Source organism: Chelonia mydas, chromosome 24 (assembly GCF_015237465.2).
Source record: "Chelonia mydas isolate rCheMyd1 chromosome 24, rCheMyd1.pri.v2, whole genome shotgun sequence".
Taxonomy (NCBI): domain Eukaryota; kingdom Metazoa; phylum Chordata; order Testudines; family Cheloniidae; genus Chelonia; species Chelonia mydas.
The window spans coordinates 14,010,858-14,030,963 of record NC_051264.2 but is presented as its reverse complement, the minus strand read 5'-3'; the positions used below and the strand labels follow the sequence as shown (position 1 = coordinate 14,030,963).

Here is a 20,106-nt window from a genome sequence, read left to right as displayed (position 1 = left end):
TGGCCCGGCTGGCAGCACTGGCCGCACTCCCAGTCCGGGTCTGGCCCGCCAGCTCCTGGGCAGTAGGGCCTGCCCCCGGACATGGGGATTGGAGTGGGCAGGGCCCTGGCGTCCCACCCCTCTGCCCCACTGTGATGCAACACGCACTGCTGCTGCCATGTGCCTTCGCTTGCGAGCCCCCGGGAGCAGCACATGATGTAACACCCCTTCCCCCCAATTCCCCCTCCACGCTGCCCCTTCTCCTCAAGACCTTGACCCCGCACTGCCCCTTACCCCCAATCCCTACCCTCATGCTGCCTCTGCCCTGCAAGACCCCGCCCCCCACTCGCTCCCTTCCCTCCTCTCCCCACTCTCCTCCCGTCACTTGCTCTTGTGAGATGGCTTGCTGCTGCTAAGGGGAAAGGGGCTCGGGCCAGCTCCATGGGGGCAAGAGGGGCTCAGGCTAGCTCCAAGGTGGGGAGAGGGGCTTGGGCCAGTGGCTTGGCCAGCTCCATACAGGGGGACAGTGGGGGAATATAGTCACTGGGCTCCAGCTTTCAGACTGACCAACAGGTGGGGCCTCATGGGGAAGAGGAGGATCAGGACGGCAGGGCCCCGGGGCAAAAGGAGGAGCAGGGGGTGGAGCCCCGGGAGAAGAGGAGGAGCAGGGTGGCGGGGCCCCGGGGGAAAGGAGGAGCAGGGGGTGGAGCCCTGGGAGTAGAGGAGGATAAGGGTGGTGGGGCCCTGGGGGGAAAGGAGGAGCAGGGCGGCGGGGCCCCGGGGAAAAGGAGGAGCAGGGGGTGGAGCCCTGGGGGTAGAGGAGGATAAGGGTGTTGGGGCCCCAGGGGGGAAGGAAGAGCATGGGGTTGAGCCCCAGGAGAAGAGGTGGAGCAGGGAGGTGGATCCCCGGGGGAAGAGGTGGATCAGGGCGGCGGGGCCCCAGGGGAAAGGAGGAGCAGGGGGTTGAGCCCCCTAAATATAGTATGGTATTGTTATAAGTGCCTTGACTATAAAGTACTTGTAGATGTAACTTAATATTCAGTAAAGGTGCAAACAACCTAATAAAACAGTTATAAGAATTTTATGAATATCTGTTTGTACCTCAATGTTGAGATCTCTCCCCTACACCACTAACCTACACTATTGCTGTGTGATATACTTGTCAGAACACTTCTGTCAACATTTCACAAATGTGACACAAAATGTGTTTGTGTTCTAAATTAATTGCTTTAAAAAATACCTAAGGTAATTCCCACCAAAATCTTTGTTAAGCTACTTCAGTGGTTACAGATAGATAACAAATATTTAACCAACATTATTGGTGGAGCTGGTTAAAATTATTTTTAAATTCCAAATGTTTATGTATTTCATGATTTTTTTTCAACCAGCTTCCGTGATTAAAATGTTATAGTTATGAACGAGCCGGTGAAAGATTTACTCACTCAGAGAGTCACTAGGCTGCACTCTTTGTATATAATGCACAGGCCTGGAAGCGTCTGTTCACATTTCACAATGGTACACAAAATGTAGCTGTGTTCTTAATTAATTTCTGATGTATTTTCATTCTGTTTTTAGCCATGGGGTTCGCAAATATCATCCTGCACCTCTGGGCCTGGATATTCATGCTATGGAGTGAGTATTCAACAATATCACAGATATTTGTACGTCTTTCCATATAAATTATCTCTGCATGAAGCTCAGCCTTTTCATGTCATTTATCCCTCCTGAGTTTTGCGATGAAGCAACTGGAACTAGCAACGAACCCAAATCTTAAAGCAAAGTTCACCCAGAGCCATAGATTTTGCCTTGCCACTTTCCACATGATATCACAAATTGGCTAAAACTCATAGAAATTCATCAGATAGGACTAGACATAAGAACAGCCATACTGGGTTAGATCAGTGGTCCCTCTAGCCCAGTATCCTCTCTTCTGACAGTAGCCGGTGCCAGATGCTTCAGAGGGAGTGAACAGAACAGGGCAATTTACTGAGTGATCCAACCCCTGTCATTCAATCCCAGCTTCTGGCAGTCAGAGGTTTAGGGACACCCAGAGGACAGGGTTGAGTCCTTGACTATCTTGGCCAGTAGGCATTGAGGGACCTGTGACATTGCACCCCATAATGCTTTATGGAAATATGCTTATAAGTGTAAATATGACATAACTGGAATGTTTTATGCTAGATATGCCATGTAACATATCTCTGCAAAGGTTATGTTCTACTGCATGTATTCATCCTATTTGTATGTATGTTTCTTTTTTATATCTGAAGTTATGAGCGTTGGCTCTATGCTTGTATTTAAAGTGTTTGCTGTAGAAAGTACCTAAGGCAGATTTGGTCAACATAGTGTGAAGGGGTTATTCAAATAAATGGAAGTACTTGGCTAGCAATGGACCTTGATAGATGCCAGTCCACATCTGAGTTTTCCTGGGAACGTTCCTGTAGAGAACTGAGTCATGCATGGACATGTGACTTGCCCATGTAACTCCAAAACTCCATCTTGTAGCTGTGATTCTACACAGGGGGAGAGAGGGGTTTCCACCCACAAGAGAGAGACTATATAAGCCCCTGGGAAACCCCTCCATTTTGTCTTCAGCTGGCACAAAAGATAGCCTCTCCACCCCAAAGAGATGCCTGAAAGAACTGGAACAAAGGACAGTAACTACAGGGGTGTGAATGATTGCTGGACCCAGAGTAGGAGGAAGTCTAGTCTGTAAAAGAGGCTTGGAACATCTCTGAGGGTGAGATTTTATCTGTATTCAGTTTTATTACTGTATTAGGCTTAAATTTGCGTGTTTTATTTTATTTTGCTTGGTAATTCACTTTGTTCTGTCTGTCATTACTTGGAGCCTCTTAAATCCTACTTTTTATATTTAATAAAATCACTTTTTACATATTGATTTACCCAGAGCAAGTATTAATACCTGGGGGAGCAAACAGCTGTGCATACCTCTCTATCAATGTTATAGAGGGTGAACAATTTATGAGTTTACCCTGTATAAGCTTTATACAGAGTAAAAAGGATTTATTTGGGGTTTGCATCCCATTGGGAACTGGGTATCTGGTTGTTGGAGACAGGAGCACTTCTTAAGCTGTTTTTAGTTAAGCCTGCAGCTTTTGGGGGACGTGGTAGAAGTAGATATAAGAGTCATCCACTCAGCAGGGACAGGAAAGACCATGGGAGCAGAGGATATCACCCAAGGGTGTGCCTATTTTCTCAGACACCATGGCAGTGCTCTGAGGCCTTGGTGACAGGCATTCGTATAGTCATCTTGACCCATATTTGCAACACCTAACTTTTTTAGGAGCCTAAATCTCATTTTCCAAAGCAATTTAGGCACAGAGGGGGCAGAAATCCCATTGACAGTTGATCATAGAATAATAGAATCATAGAATATCAGGGTTGGAAGGGACCTCAGGAGGTCATCTGGTCCAACCCCCTGCTCAAAGCAGGACCAATCCCCAATCAAATCATCCCAGCCAGGGCTTTGTCAAGCCTGACCTTAAAAATATCTAAGGAAGGAGATTCCACCACCTCCCTAGGTAATGCATTCAGTGTTTCACCACCCTCATAGTGAAAAAGTTTTTCCTAATATCCAACCTAAACCTCCCACACTGCAACTTGAGACCATTACTCGTTGTTCTGTCATCAGCTACCACTGAGAACAGTCTAGAACCATCCTCTTTGGAACCCCCTTTCAGGTAGTTGAAAGCAGCTGTCAAATCCCCCCTCATTCTTCTCTTCCGCAGACTAAACAATCCCAGTTCCCTCAGCCTCTCCTCATAAGTCATGTGTTCCAGTCCCCTAATCTTTTTTGTTGCCCTTCGCTGGACTCTTTCCAATTTTTCCACAACCTTCTTGTAGTGTGGGGCCCAAAACTGGACACAGTACTCCAGATGAGGCCTCACCAATGTCGAATAGAGGGGAACGATCACGTCCCTCGATCTGCTGGCAATGCCCCTACATATACATCCCAAAATGCCATTGGCCTTCTTGACAACAAGGGCACACTGTTGACTCATATCCAGGTTCTCGTCCACTGTAACCCCTAGGTCCTTTTCTGCAGAACTGCTGCCGAGCCATTCGGTCCCTAGTCTGTAGCGGTGCATGGGATTGTTCAGTCCTAAGTGCAGGACTCTGCTCTTGTCCTTGTTGAATCTCATCAGTTTTCTTTTGACCCAATCCTCCAATTTGTCTAGGGTCCTCTGTATCCTATCCCTACCCTCCAGCGTATCTACCTCTCCTCCCAGTTTAGTGTCATCTGCAAACTTGCTGAGGGTGCAGTCCACACCACCCTCCAGATCATTTATGAAGATATTGAACAAAACCAGCCCCAGGACCAAACCTTGGGGCACTCCACTTGATACCGGCTGCCAACTAGACATGGAGCCATTGATCACTACCCGTTGAGTGCAACAATCTAGCCAACTTTCTATCCACCTTATCGTCCATTCATCCAGCCCATACTTTAACTTGCTGGCAAGAATACTGTGGGAGACCGTGTCAAAAGCTTTGCTAAAGTCAAGGAACAACACGTCCACCACTTTCCCCTCATCCACAGAGCCATTTATCTCGTCCTAGAAGGCAATTAGATTAGTCAGGCATGACTTGCCCTTGGTGAATCCATGCTGACTGTTCCTGATCACTTTCCTCTCCTCTAAGTGCTTCAGAATTGATTCCTTGAGGACCTGCTCCATGATTTTTCCAGGGACTGAGGTGAGGCTGACTGGCCTGTAGTTCCCAGGATCCTCCTTCTTCCCTTTTTTAAAGATGGGCACTACATTAGCCTTTTTCCAGTCGTCCGGGACTTCCCCGGATTGCCATGAGTTTTCAAAGATAATGGCCAATGGCTCTGCAATCACATCCACCAACTCCTTTAGCACTCTCGGATGCAGCACATCCAGTCCCATGGATGGGTTCCTAAGTCCTTATATCTCTAGGGAATGCTTAAATTTCACATGTAAAAACCGGAGCCCTAGAGAGCAGAGGGGGAAAATGAAGGTGACCAAAGACACACCTCTGTGGAGCAACAACAGAGAAGTGGAGGGAAGTGGTAAATAATCCATTGAAGATAAAGCCTGATGGAGTGGCTCACAAGGGAGGAAACAAAGAAAGAGCAAAATCATGAATAAGAAGGTCTCAGGAAGAAGTATGTGGGGGAACCTGTCCCCTGGGTCCTGGTTTCTTTCCAAGGTGGCACTCCTCTCATTGGAGATGTTGTCAGCTGCTGATTAAAGAACTGCTGTATACATTTCCTTTTGTTACATGTAGAGGGGATTTGACCTAATCCTTAGACTAGCCTTGCTGCAGAGAGAAAGAAGAGTGATTGTAGATGATTTGATGGAGGATGCTTGTGAAAGAGGCAAAATTGAGAAAACAGGGACAGTGACTCTGATGCGGGTGGGGAAAAATGGGACCCAGTTGGGGCCACCACTCCACACAGCACCCCATGGGTCCAGAACTGTGCAGAAGAAAAACCCCTCCCATTCTGGGGGCAGTAGATGGTGCCTCCTTTCTCCCCTTGCCCCAATTGCCAGAGACTCCAGCTGGTAGGAGCAGCTGCAGAAGTAGACAAAGGAACCTTGGGCAAGTAGCTTTGCGGGTAATCTGGTCTCTGTTCCCAGAGTTGTCATTGACTGTCTGAGTGATCATAGATAAGATACTGAGGTCAACATTTCAGGGGCTAAGGGAATGGGATACTGGGCCTCTCGCTTCTAGGGTGCTGGTTCCAACCTCGCCCCAGATTGGTGGGTGGGATTGGCTGGCTCAGGGAATGGGGTATGGGGACTTTCACCTTGAGGGCAACATTTTCATTCTGGCCCCAGGTTCAGGGGACTGGCTGGATCAGAGACAGGATAAAGTGTGGCGGTTCAATGATGAGACAGAACACAGATTTATTCAAGCAAGCAAGCTGGTCAGCTGAAATGGGCTGCTGCCTGTCAGCTTTCCATCTTCTCCTTTATTATATTTCTCCCCCCTGCACATTACCTACTTTCACCGCAAAGGAATGCATGACATTGATTAATATTCTTGTTTTTCAGCTTCTATCTACTACATTCTTAATTCTCAGGCCTTAAGGCCAAGCCAAGGAAGCTTCCCACGATTACTGTCCTTTAATCAAGTTCCCACCTTTAATCAAGTTCCCAGGGTTCATATCTGGTCCTCGTCCTTGGACGGAGCAATGTGTTGCTCCTCACAATGGTCAGGGTGTGCCCTGACTGTTTGCAGGTGGATGGACCAAACATGGGCCCTTCATCTCCCCCTTTTTGTTTAATTATACTCGGCCCTCTCATGGGAGCCGTCAATTTGCTTTTGCGAGCAATTTAACTCCCAAACAGACAAGGACATAACTCGGGGAGCTTGCCAGGGCGTATCTCTACAAAGCCGTAGCAAAGAGGGAATACATTGTACACAGCAGCAGCAAAAAATAAGCCCAATGATTATAAACACAGCATAACCAAAAAGTTGTCGCAGCCAGCCTAGAGATGGCTTGTACTAGTGCAGTTAACCACACGCGCACAGGTGACATCGTTGGCCCCGGCCGGGTACGGTGTGTGGAGGGCTATAGCCGTGTGAGGCAAGGTTTAGTAGGCCGGGCCCCAATTAGCCATGCCAGAGTACTGGGAAGAGAGATTCGCGTAAGCAGCGAGCATCGTCTCATTCCCTATCTCCTCAGGGTGATGACATACTGGAATAAGGCATGTACCTAACAATTCTCCGGCTTCTACAGAATTAGACAAACAAAAGTGGGTAACATTTGCTATTGAAGCCAGTCTTTCCCATATGTTATACGTCATTCGGGCCCGTAACGGGGGAAGCGCTTCCGAGCCAACCCCTACAGGAAATAGCAGGCACAAAAGGCATACAATCAGTACAGAGTTAGCAGTGATTTGGGCGAGAATCGCCACAAACAAGGTCTCAGGAGTCTCTGGCTGTTGGTTTGCTGCCAGTCTTCGTTGAGCCGCCGCGACCAATGCTTTTACTGCTCCCCATGTCACGGGCTGGCTTGGGGCGCTACGCCTCTTCCGTTTCCGTCCCGCCGTTGTTGACCCGGGAGGCACCGCGTTCTCCTCCAAGGTCAGCTGAAACTCCGGTATGGGGTTCGGCAGCCCCTGGCGCCATGCCATGCTGTTTCAGTGCCGGTCGCACACACCGGGCTGGAACCCACAACGGTCCTGCAGGGAGAGACACCGCAGCATATCCCCGACCCCAAGTGATTAGAGGTACTGGGCCCAGCCACTGCGGATCAGGCAGCTGACGGTAAAAGACACGCGGTCTTTCCAGTACCTCAGATTTGTGAAAATGCCGATCCGCGGGGGTCTGCTGATCTGCGTTCAGCGTTAAATTATTTAAAGTAAACAAAAGGATATGCATTTGTTGTTGAATGTCTCCTAAGGTTCGGAGACGCAGCTCCCCTTGTTTTAATTGTTTATCAAGCAAGGTTTTGAGCGTGCGATTGGCACGTTCAACAATGGCTTGGCCCGTGGAATTATAAGGGATCCCGTGTTTAAGACGGACGTCCCATCGGGCACAAAAGGTGGAGAGGGCTGTGGAGCAGTAGGCTGGGGCATTATCTGTTTTAATCTGGCTTGGGTGACCCATAACAGAAAAACAGGCTAGCAAATGGTGAATCACTTTGGCAGTGGCTTCCCCACGCTGCGGGGTTGCCCAGAGAAATCCCGAATAAGTATCAACAGAAACATGTAAAAAGGAATAGGGGCGGAATTGTGGCACGTGAGTAACATCCATTTGCCACAGCTGATTCGCTGCGGTACCTCTGGGGTTAACGGCATAAGAAAAGGTAGGGGCAGCAGCGGCACAGTGGGGGCAGGAACGAACAATGGAACGTGCATGATCAGTAGGAATGTGAAACTGCCGGGCCAAAACAGAGGCAGACTGATGAAAAAAGGCATGGCTTTCAATGGGGTCAGAAAAAAGAGAATTTACCTGACCACGTAGCGCGCGATCGGCGCGCGCATTGCCCTCAGTGAGTGACCCAGGCAAAGGGGTATGACTGCGAATGTGAGCAACAAAATAAGGAAAATTACGAGTGGAGATAAGATATTGCAAAGACAAAAATAGGCGAAGGAGGTCCGCATCGACCTGAGGGGTAATGAGGGCAAGGGGCAAATGATCAATCACTTGATAAACATAATGGGTGTCCACAATTAAATTAAAGGGACAATCAGCAAAAAGTTGAAAGGCCAAAATAACAGCAGCCAGTTCCGAGCGCTGCGCGGAACGCTGAGGCAGTGTAAAACGAGAATGCCAGCGAGGGGGGTCACCGGATTGATAGGTGACAACACCTCGATGTGAAGAGCCATCAGTAAAAAGAGTAACAGCAGAAACAATGGGTTGAGAGTGGCTAAGGCGATAAACAATTAGAGGCACCTTTTGGGTAATTACCAACCGAGGATCTTTTGGGGGGTTATAAGAAATTTCTCCCACATAATCACAAAGAGCAACCTGCCAAGCCAAAGAGGTGTGGCACAAGTAATCAAATTCACTACGGGACAAGGGGAACACAATATCAACTAAATCAGTGCCAGTGAGTTGCACTGCACGGTGGCGGGCTTTACGAACAAGATCAGACAGGGCATCTAGATAGGGGTAAATATTCCGAGGAGGAGTGGAGGAGAGGTACAGCCACTCTATGATAGAGACGGCTGTATTCGTACGGGGTACAAACAAAGCCGCAGTGGGCGTATGAGGGGTGGCAAGAAGAATCAACCGTAGGGGACGGACCTCAGGGGGTCTGTCCACAAACTGCTGACTCAATGCTGCATTAATTTGTCGAATGCAGGCAATGTGCTCTTCAGTGATGGCAATAACTGCACCCGGTGCTCGGGCTCCACGTAGGAGCTCGAACAACGGCTGCAGCATTGAGGTGGGGAGACGAAAATAGGGCCGAATCCAATTTAAATGACCCAAAATCTGTTGTAATTTAACAAGGGTTAGGGGTTGAGGTAGAGTTAGTGCCGGACGAACCGGAGCAGCATAGGTTTGTAAAACCTTATGGCCGAGGTAGTGGTAGGGATAAGAGCGTTGGATTTTTTCTGGTGCCACCAACAGGCCATTTTGGCCGAGAATTTGAGACAAAGATTCAATCTGTTGTTCCGTGACCTGGGGACCACTAAGCAAAATGTCATCCATATAATGGTAGACCTTTAGCGTAGGGTACCGGGCACGAAAAGGGGTGAGGGCCCGATCCACAAAAAGCTGACACAAGGTTGGACTATTTTGCATTCCCTGGGGTAAGACCTTCCACTGATACCTTTGAGAGGGTTGCTGATTATTATATTGTGGCACCGTAAACGCGAATTTTTCGCGATCTTGCGGGCAAAGGGGGATGGTGAAAAAACAATCTTTTAAATCTAACACACAAAGCTGATCGGTTTGAGGAATTAAATTTGGATTTGGTAAGCCAAACTGCAAGGGGCCCATAGGTTGGATGCGTTTATTTATTTCCCTTAAATCATGTAACAGCCGCCAAGCACCAGATTTTTTCTTAATAACGAACACCGGGGTGTTCCAGGGACTAGTAGAGCACTCCAAGCGCTGTGCCTGCAAATGCTGCTGCACAAGCGAATGAAGCGCTTTCAGCTTTTCTAGAGGGAGGGGCCACTGGTCAATCCAGACGAGCTCTAAGGATTGCCATACCAAGGGTAATGCGGAGGGCAATGTGGGTGAGGGAGGGTTTTGAGCCATCAGATATTAATATCGAGGGTGGTGTCCAGCTTTGTAAGTAAATCACGGCCCCAAATATTGAGGTGGACAGGGAGCACAAAGGGGCGGATAGTAGCAAGGGCACGGCCTCCCGGTTTAGAGACCGTGACCCAAGACAAACTCTGTCGCCCGGGTTTACTACCCCCGATCCCCCACAACTCTTTAGAAGGAACCGTAGGCCAACTAACCGGCCACTCCGGATCACGAATCACCGTAACGTCAGCTCCAGTGTCCACCAGCCCTGTGAAGGGAACATCATTTAAGAGAAGTGTTAACTGAGGTTTCGAGGGGCGGACTGACATTGTCAGAGCAACAAGTGGAGAGGACGTGCTGTGAGACGGCGAGTGAGACAACGTTGATCCAAAGCCGCCTCCGCCCCGAGTTCGATCCTCGGCAGCTGGCACCTGATAGGGGACTAAAATCAATTGTGCAATTGACCGTCCACGCGGGAGCGACTGTGGAAGATGAGTCCACACCTGAACCTTAATAATGCCGGTGTAGTCGGCATCAATGACCCCGGGGATGACAAAAAAGCCCTGTTTCCCAGCATGAGAGCGAGGGAGAACGAGACCCACAAAGCCGGCAGGGAGAGGTCCCGTCACCTGAGTAGGTATGGCGCAGACCTCCCCTGGCAGCCGAAAATCAGTGTCCTCCTGCATGATCAAATCAAGCCCTGCACTTCCAGCAGTCGCCGCCCTCATAGAGTCTATGGATTTTAAGGCAGAGGAACGGTTGTCTGAGTGGGAAACACCCCCGTTTGGCCCTGGGTTCGGGGGGTACCCGCTGCGCGGTTTCCCGACCCGCTACGACACTGATTAGCCCAGTGATAGCCCTTCCCACACTTGGGGCACTTCTTTGAGGGTCGAGCGGGTGCCTTAGATGAGCGGCACTCCCGCTGAAAGTGACCCTCCTTACCACAGCGGTAACAACGCTTCCCTGCCCTCCCGGTTTTTCTCAGGGCGGCAGCCAGAACTCCAGCCGTATGGGCTTGTGTGCCGATGTTCTGGCACGCCCGTAGCATGTCTGAGAGCTCTAAAATGCCAGAGACTTGCGCCGTCTGGAGAGCACGGCGGCAATCCTCATTCGCATTCTCAACCGCCAATTTTAACAGGATCTCCTGAGCGGCCACAGCATTATCCACCTGTCGGAGGATAGCCTCCTGCAATCTGTTGGTAAAATCCAGAAAGGACTCTGATGCACCCTGACGGATACTGACAAAGCTTTTTGTAGGCTTGCCTGAATCCGGGACCCTCCGGAAAGCATGCTGGGCGCAGGTGGAAATGATAGGGAAGAAGACCTGAGGGAGTTGGGTCTGCTGCTCAACGGTAGCAAACTGTCCCTCCCCTGCCAATTGCTCATAAATAACATTAACACCTGCTGCTCTATGAATCTGGGCCTGACGGTCCGCCTCCTGCCGATACTCACTGACCCAAATAACATACTGACTGGGTGACAACATCATGCGCAACAGCGCCTTCCAATCTTCAGGGATCAAGGAGTACCCACTACCTAGCCCTTCAATGAGACCACGCACAAACGTGCTAGTCAGACCGAACTCGCGAATCGCCTTCTTTACCTCTCTAACCACCGAGTAAGGCAATGTAACCCAGGTTCCAACCGGGTTGCCCTGGTCGTCATTCTGCCAGGTCACCGGACAAACTGAGACCAGCTCAGCCAGCTCCTCTGCTGTAAGATCTGAGCGAGTCTTCGCTGCGTGAACCATTTGTTGCACCAGCGAAAGCCTCTGAGCAGATGCAGACGACCCCGTGGGGGGCCCCGAAGCATGGGGTCCTAGGGGGGGAGGGTAATCACACACCGGCTCCGGCGGGGAAGGTAAGGGAGGCGGTGGTAAAAAAGGCACTGGGGGCGAAGCAGGGAGAGGGATGGCTGCAGGAGCCGACGGCGGTGGCGGAATTGGCAGTCCCTCTATTGGCGCGAGAGAAGGTTCTTCCGAGGCGACACACTGTGTTGCATCGGTAGGAGGGGGGGTGACTGCAGGAGCCGACGGGCGTGGCGAGATCACCAGCCTCGCGACGGAGGGCCTGTCCGAGGCGACACGCTGTATCGCATCGCGGCAGAGGTGCCAGGCATGTAAAGCCTGCACGGGCGCCCGAGGCTCTTCATGCAATGTCTGGCCCAACCGCTCCCAGTCCGCTAGCTTAAGGGTTCCAGCTTCAGGGTACCACGGGCACTGGGCACTCACCTCCTGTAACAGGAGAGTGAGTTCTCGAGTGGGGCAGACATGCTGAGCCTTACGCAGCAAATACTGTAGCTCAGTGCGATGTTGCACTTGCAAAGCAGAGAGGGAACTTCCCATACTTACCACAACGAAAAATACTCACCGGGATCCACGAAGCGGATGAGTGACGCGTCTGAAACCCTTGCCGGGCGAGGTGAGTGCTGAGGGCCCCACGTTTGGGCGCCAGTTGTGGCGGTTCAATGATGAGACAGAACACAGATTTATTCAAGCAAGCAAGCTGGTCAGCTGAAATGGGCTGCTGCCTGTCAGCTTTCCACCTTCTCCTTTATTATATTTCTCCCCCCTGCACATTACCTACTTTCACCGCAAAGGAATGCATGACATTGATTAATATTCTTGTTTTTCAGCTTCTATCTACTACATTCTTAATTCTCAGGCCTTAAGGCCAAGCCAAGGAAGCTTCCCACGATTACTGTCCTTTAATCAAGTTCCCACCTTTAATCAAGTTCCCAGGGTTCATATCTGGTCCTCGTCCTTGGACGGAGCAATGTGTTGCTCCTCACAACGGTCAGGGTGTGCCCTGACTGTTTGCAGGTGGATGGACCAAACATGGGCCCTTCAATAAAGGGCCTTTCACCTTTCTTGGGCATGATTTCAAATCTAGCCTTGTGTGTGTGTATAGGGGGCTGACTGGCTCAGAGGGGTAGGGGAATGGGACTTGGACAAATAACAGCAGCCATATATGCAGGTAGTTGATGGAGGGGGGTCAAACCTTAGACCTTCAGCTAGGGTAGGCAATGAGCATCCCCAGGAATGACATGGGCTGCCCCTGCTGCCGTGACCTGTCATGCATGGTGCATGCGAGTTCACGCTGGCAGGGATGGACTGGTGTGCTCTTCAAAATGGCATCCCCAGTCCGTGATACTGGAGAAAACCAGACCCAGTTTTGCCTCAGTATTGGACAGAGGACAAGCCCCAGAGAAACAGAACTGTCTGGCTTAAAACCAGACAAATGGCCTGCTTACCTTCCGTACCAAGATCACAGGCCTGTACCACTTGAACTCCCTTAGCTGTGAGACAGTAACAGGTCCTGTAGCCTCTGTGACACAAGACAGACAATAGACAGGGTAATGAGCACGCATGTTAGGCCAGTCTTATTCTACGCAACTTTGTGAGACATTGGAAATTTGTGAACATTCTCATGAATGCGAGGCAGTCGTCTGAATACTCAGGAAAAAGAACAATGTTAATGGACTGAGTAGGGCAGAGAGAATGTGATACTTTTAGTCATGGAAATATCCAAGAGTCAAATGGTTTCATTTTCAACCCGCTTGAGCCTCTATCGACACACCCATGCAGAAGAGTATTTGACAGGTTTCTTAAAACCCAGCTACTGAAATCAATGAATTATAGGAGAATCTCAGCTTCTGTCAAGGTTCCTTCCCCACTCTGAACTCTAGGGTACAGATGTGGGGACCTGCATGAAAACCTCCTAAGCTTACTTTTACCAGCTTAGGTTAAAACTTCCCCAAGGTACAAACTATTTTACCCTTGGACTTCCACTGCCACCATCAAACTTTATCTGGATTCCTGAGAAAACGTAGTTTGGACACGTCTTTCCCCCCAAAATCCTCCCAACCCTTGCACCCCACTTCCTGGGGAAGGTTTGGTAAAAATCCTCACCAATTTGCATAGGTGACCACAGACCCAAACCCTTGGATCTTAGAACAATGAAAAAGCATTCAGTTTCCTTACAAGAAGACTTTTAATAGAAGTAAAAAAGAATCATCTCTGTAAAATCAGGATGGTAAATACCTTACAGGGTAATTAGATTCAAAACATAGAGAATCCCTCTAGGCAAAACCTTAAGTTACAAAAAAGACACACAGACAGGAATATTCATTCTATTCAGCACAGCTATTTTCTCAGCCATTTAAAGAAATCATAATCTAACACATACCTAGCTAGATTACTTACTAAATTCTAAGACTGCATTCTTGTTCTGTCCCCTGCAAAAGCGTCATACAGACAGACACAGACCCTTTGTTTTTTTCCCTCCTCCCAGCTTTTGAAAGTATCTTGTCTCCTCATTGGTCATTTTGGTCAGATGCCAGCGAGGTTACCTTTAGCTTCTTAACCCTTTACAGGTGAGAGGATTTTTCCTCTGGCCAGGAAGGATTTTAAAGGGGTTTACACTTCCCTTTATTTTTATGACAGCTTCCATTTAAAAAAAGTGGTTGTGAATAAAACAGTGGAAAAAGTGTGACCTCAGGGTCAGAAAACAGGAGGCAGAGAAACAGAGCACTAAAATTATTTAAAAACAAACCAGCTAAGGATTTGAAGCCAAATTTCATGATTTTTTGGCAGCTGTCTCAGGATTTTTGCATGTTTAGGGTTGGAATACTGCCGTAATAAAGTCTCCATCATAAAATTGATACTGAATAAAAACAGGGTGTCTCATAAGGTGGGAGTGGACAGAATTGGGACAGGGTTTTATGCCTATCTCCTCCGTCTTTCTGTCTCTACAGGTGTTGCTAATATCTCCATCACAGTATCATCTGTAGAAATTCCAGATCCCTCTTGCTCAGGCCCCCAAGGGACAGAATTTATCACAGTCTTCATGCAGAACCACTTACCAAGTTATGGCGGTAAAGACTTCCGGTTGTTCATCACTGGCTACACCCCTGGAACGTTCGTCACCATTTCCGTGAACAAAGCAGGTGTTAGGTTCAATGTCAGGGCAAATCTGGGAGAGACAACATGGATACAAATCCCAGAATTTGTGGAGCTGGCAGGAAGCAACATATTTGACCACACAGTCATCGTCCGGGCTGACCATGAGATCGCCATCCTCTCTCTGAACTATAAGACCTACACGGCCGATACCACTGTAGTGTACCCTGTGGAGAAGCTCGGGACAGAGTACTACGTGGTGACTCCAATGGGGAACAGAGATGGTCTCAATAAGCAATTTGCTGTAGTAGCCTGGAAGGATCCCACCATTGTTGAAGTTTACCTCAAAGGGGCTGTCACTTTCCAAGGAGAAACCTACAGAGCAGGGACAAAACTGGTCATCCCACTTGGAGCTTACCAGGCTGTCCAGCTGCAAAGCCGTGATGATTTATCCGGCACCAGGATCATGTCCCAGAATCCTGTTGCCGTCTATAGCGGACACATATGTGTTGCAAAGCACACCAAATGTGACTACGTGAGTGAGCAGCTCCTGCCGGTGTCTGTCTGGGGCACCTCGTTCATTGTACCACCCTTATCCTTCCAGCCAAAATTTGACCTGGTGTATGTGGCTGCTTCCCAACACACTCGCATTGATTATCAGTCTGGGAGGGCGAGAGCCTCTAAGGACCTTGTTGCTGGGCAGGTTGTGACATTTGAAATCAAATTCTCTAGTCCCTTGTACATCTCTGCTAGTGCTGGGATCCAAGTCGCCTTCTTCTGCACTGGTGGGAGCAAAGGGAAAATCGTGTACGATCCCTTCTTCCTGATGATCCCAGATGTCTCTGGCTATTGCCAGACCTATAACATCCATGGACAGGACCTGTTTGAGAACTATGCCGTGATTGTAGCCAAGACGGCCGAGACTGCTGCTGTTACTATTGATGCGGAACCACTACGTGTTACTCTGTGGAGGCCTATTCCAGGCACAGCATATTCTTGGACTACATACAACTTGAGAAGTGGGTTTAGCAACCACACCATAGAGAACCCCAGCTCCCCATTTGGTGTCCTGAGTGTTGGGATTACAGACAAGGCTGGATATGGCTCAGCAGCTATTGGTGGTAAGTACAATATATTTGATAGTCTTTCTCACCCTCCAGCCTCCCTTCCACCATCTTTCCCTGTTCCCTTCCTTCCCAACCCCTCCATTGGACAACACTCCCACTCAGCGTCAAAGGACAGAACCCAGGAGACCTGCCTCTCAGTCCTCATGCTCTGAGCACGAGATCGCTAAAAAATAGATACCAAATGTATATTTTGTTACGTAACTGAAATATGATTTCTCTATCCTCTGCTCCAAGTGTATTTTGAACCTGCAGGGGGTGTCTGGTAAACAAATTCCCTGTGAAGCAGGAGGGAACTGGTCCCTCTTCTCTGCCATGGAGATACATCAATAAGGATCACAAATAAGAATCATTAAAAGGATATGGACCGAACCACCCAGACAGTAGCCCCAACCATTCACCTAGATTGCCCAAACTGGTTGTACCACTTTATACTGCTATAGCTAAAGAAACACAACCTCCCTAGTGCAGATACAGTATCATAGAATATCAGGGTTGGAAGGGACCTCAGGAGGTCATCTAGTCCAACCCCCTACTCAAAGCAGGACCAATCCCCAATTTTTGCCCCAGATCCCTAAATGGCCCCCTCAAGGATTGAACTCACAACCCTGGGTTTAGCAGAACAAATGCTCAAACCACTGAGCTATCCCTCCCTGCGTAAAGGTGCTTATCCTAGTGTCTTGTCAGGGACAGGGAATAAGTGCATAAACTTGTCTACATTACAGCGCCTTGACGAGTATAGCTGTGTTGGAAGAGCCCCCTAGTGGTAACGCAGCAGAAAGAGATCTGCTTTACCACTTTTCTGAATAACATTAGCTATGCAAACAGAAGCACCACTCTATTGGCATAGTTGTAAATCTACACCAGGTGTTTTGTTAGCATAGGTCGGCTAAGTGGTATGATTTTTTTTTTCACACTTCTAACTGACAGCTATGCTGGCAAAACTTTGTAGTGTAGACGAGGAGTAAGACACCTTCATGTTGAAAGAACTGTGTCCACGTTAGGGGTTGGTATGACAAATTGGCATAACAGCCCTAACCAACATTGTTATATCAGTACAAAATCTGTTTGTAGACCAGGGCTTGGATGAAAAGTGGTATTCTGGAGTGTACATTCATCATCAAAACATTCAATGACCAGTCTATGAAGGGGGCAGAGTTAAGGGCGTCCACAAGATGCCACATGATGCAGAAATTATTGGGTGGATATTTCTGGCCTGTGGTATTCCGCTATTTCTATACAGGAAAGGGAATACGCTATACGGGTCTGAAGCAACTTTTTACAGCTATAACAGGGACGCACACAAAGGGCTGTGCTAGTGTAAGTATCTGGGCAAAAAATAAGCTTTACTAGCATCAGGATTTGTCTACACAGGATTTTTTGGTATAACCTGAGGTTTGAATATAAACCAATAAAGTTATACCAATATAATCCCCTGAATGGACACTCTTAGGCAAGGTCTACACTAGGGGCACTTTGCTGGTATAGCTGTACCAATGTGCTATACTAGTGAAGAACTCCGAGGATGGACCCGGATTATACCAACAAAACAGTGCTTTTGCCAGCATAGCTTGTTGCAGACTAGCCTTCGGGCTACTGGACAACAAAAGCTTTTCCGGTGCAGTTTTGCCAGTACAGCCAGACTGGCAACCCCCCTAGTGGTGATGCCGCTTATACTGGCAAAAGGAGTTCTTTTGTTGGTTTAGTTAAACCACCTTCCTGAGCAACATAAGCTATTCAGGCAAAAGGAGTCTTGCCAGTACAAGGTGTGTCTACATCGGGGTTTTTGCTGGCATCGCTAGATCAATTAGGGGTGTGATATTTGTACACTTCAAGCTGATACACTTATGCCAGCAAAACTCTACACTTTAAACTCTGATCTCCACACTACACTCAGCTATGTCTACACTTAAAACACAACAGTGGCACAGTGTAGATCGACAGCAACGGGAGGGGTTCTCCCACTGTTATCAACCTAGCGCTGTCTACACAGGGACTTAGGTTGGCTTAAGTATGTTGCTCAGGGGTGTGGATTTTTCACACTCCTGAGAGACATAGCTGGGTCAATCTAATTTTCTAGTGTAGACCAACCATGGTAGTGTAAATCTGGCCCAAGTGAAATAGCCTGTACCAGCAAAAGTGCAGTTTTGTTGGCATAAACTGTATTTACACGAGAGGCTTTTTCTGGCATAGCTATATTCGTCAAGTATGACACCTCTTCCTACTCCTGACTAACACAGCTATGCAGGCTGAAATCTGTAGTGTAGACATGGCCTTATAGAGTGTCCTTTTTTGGATTATCTAATGTCGCTTGGGAAGGGGTGTAAATGAAACTGAAAGAAGACACTTATTTTGGAATACAGGTGTCCACACTGGCGGGTTACACCAGTAAAATAATACTTGTACAATTGGTAAAACTTTCTCATGTAGACAGGACCTCAGGCATCTTTATATAAATATAACTGGCTCCAAACAGGGATTATGTGCATATGACTCTATTTGTATAAAATCACTCCCGTAACCAAAATAATTATACTGGGACAACCACTGTGTGTAGACTCGGCTGAAGTTTGGCTGCCCTGGAAAATCAGTTGAGGTTGCGGGAAATGCACTTCTCAGGAGAAATGTGGATGGACCCTGAGACAAAAGGTAAGACATTCCCAGGCCTGGTCTATGCTAGAGAGTCAGGCCAGTTTAACTATGTGAGTCAGGGATGTGAAAAATCCTCACTCCTGAGTCTCATAGGTAAGCTGACCTAAGTCCCCGTGTAGACAGCACTAGGTCTCATAATCGTCTGGGGACTGAATATGAGAGACGAGAGGAAGAGATGGAGGTACAGTTGGCCTTGTAAAATGTACCAATGACATTCACTCCCAGAGCCAGGGTTAGAAGCCAGGAGCCCCGACTCCCATTCCTGTGTCTGTGCTCCTTGTTATCAGCCCTAGGAAGGCTGGCACCAAACGACAAGAGCAGGTCTCATAAAATGTTGCTGTCCTGGTTTGTGATGCTCTTTTGTATTTGTCTCCTCTACGTAGGCATTTCTAGTGCTGCCCCTGCTATTCAACCTCCAGATCTTCCCCGTACCTCTTGCTCAGGCCCCCAAGGGACAGAATTTATCACAGTCTTCATGCAGAATCACTTACCAAGTTATGGCAGTAAAGACTTCAAGTTATTCATCACTGGCTACATCCCTGGGACGTTTGTCACCATCTCAGTAAATAAAGCAGAGTTTTTGGTCACTATCACTGCAAATCCCGAACAGACAGTATCTGTGATGATCCCAGTGTTTGTGGAGCTGGCTGGAAGCAACAAATTTGACCACACGGTCATCATCCGGGCTGATCATGAGATCTCCATCCTCGCTCTGAACTATAAGACCTATACGGCTGATACCACTGTAGTGTACCCTGTGCAGAGGCTCGGGACAGAGTACTATGTGGTGACTCCACTGGGGAAGCCAGATGGTCTCGATAAGCAATTTGCTGTAGTAGCCTGGAAGGATCCCACCATTGTTGAAGTTTACCTCAAAGGGGCTGTCACTTTCCAAAGAAAAGCCTACAGAGCAGGGACAAAACTGGTCATCCCACTTGGAGCTTACCAGGCCGTCCAGCTGCAAAGCCGTGATGACTTATCCGGCACCAGGATCGTGTCCCAGAATCCCGTGGCCGTCTATAGCGGACACATATGTGTTGCAAAGCACACCAAATGTGACTACGTGAGTGAGCAGCTCCTGCCGGTGTCTGGCTGGGGCACCACATTCATTGTACCACCCTTATCCTTCCAGCCCAAATTTGACCTGGTGTATGTGGCTGCTTCCCAATACACTCACATTGATTATCAGTCTGGGAGGGCGAGAGCCTCTAAGGACCTGGTTGCTGGGCAGGTTGTGACATTTGAAGTCAAATTCCCTAGTCCCTTGTATATCTCTGCTAGTGCTGGGGTCCAAGTCGCCTTCTTCTGTGCTGGTGGAAGCAAAGGGAAAATCGTGTACGATCCCTTCTTCCTGATGATCCCAGATGTCTCTGGCTATTGCCAGACCTATAACATCCATGGACAGGACCGGTTTGAGAACTACGCAATGATAACAGCCAAAACATCAGAATCTGGTGGCATCACCATTGATAAGGAACCCTTGGAAAACATTGCATGGAGGCCAATTCCAGGCACAGGGTTCTCTTGGGCTGAATACAACCTTGGCAAAGGGTTTAAGAGAGAAACCATGGAGCACTCCAGATCTCCTTTTGGGCTTCTGAGCATTGGGATTGCATCCAAATCTGGGTATGGCTCACCGGCTATTGGTGCAAGCAGTAAGTAAAGTAGTTTTTGTTATGTCTTTTCCCACTTCTCACCTCTTGCCACCTTTATTTAGTCTTAAACCCCAACCCATAATATTACAGAATCTCA

The 20,106-nt window shown here is 48.4% G+C and overlaps 1 protein-coding gene across 1 annotated transcript in view; it reads left to right on the top strand.

Annotated features, from left to right (window-relative positions):
* Positions 1-20,106, top strand: part of LOC122463789 (IgGFc-binding protein-like) — a 49,450-nt gene that overhangs the window by 11,459 nt on the left and 17,885 nt on the right. Inside the window, exons 2-4 of the mRNA XM_043535587.1 lie at positions 1,555-1,611; positions 14,434-15,699; positions 18,738-20,009. Coding sequence (XP_043391522.1) covers positions 1,557-1,611; positions 14,434-15,699; positions 18,738-20,009 — 2,593 coding nt within the window. The 5' untranslated portion in view covers positions 1,555-1,556. The remainder of the gene's footprint in view (positions 1-1,554; positions 1,612-14,433; positions 15,700-18,737; positions 20,010-20,106) is intronic.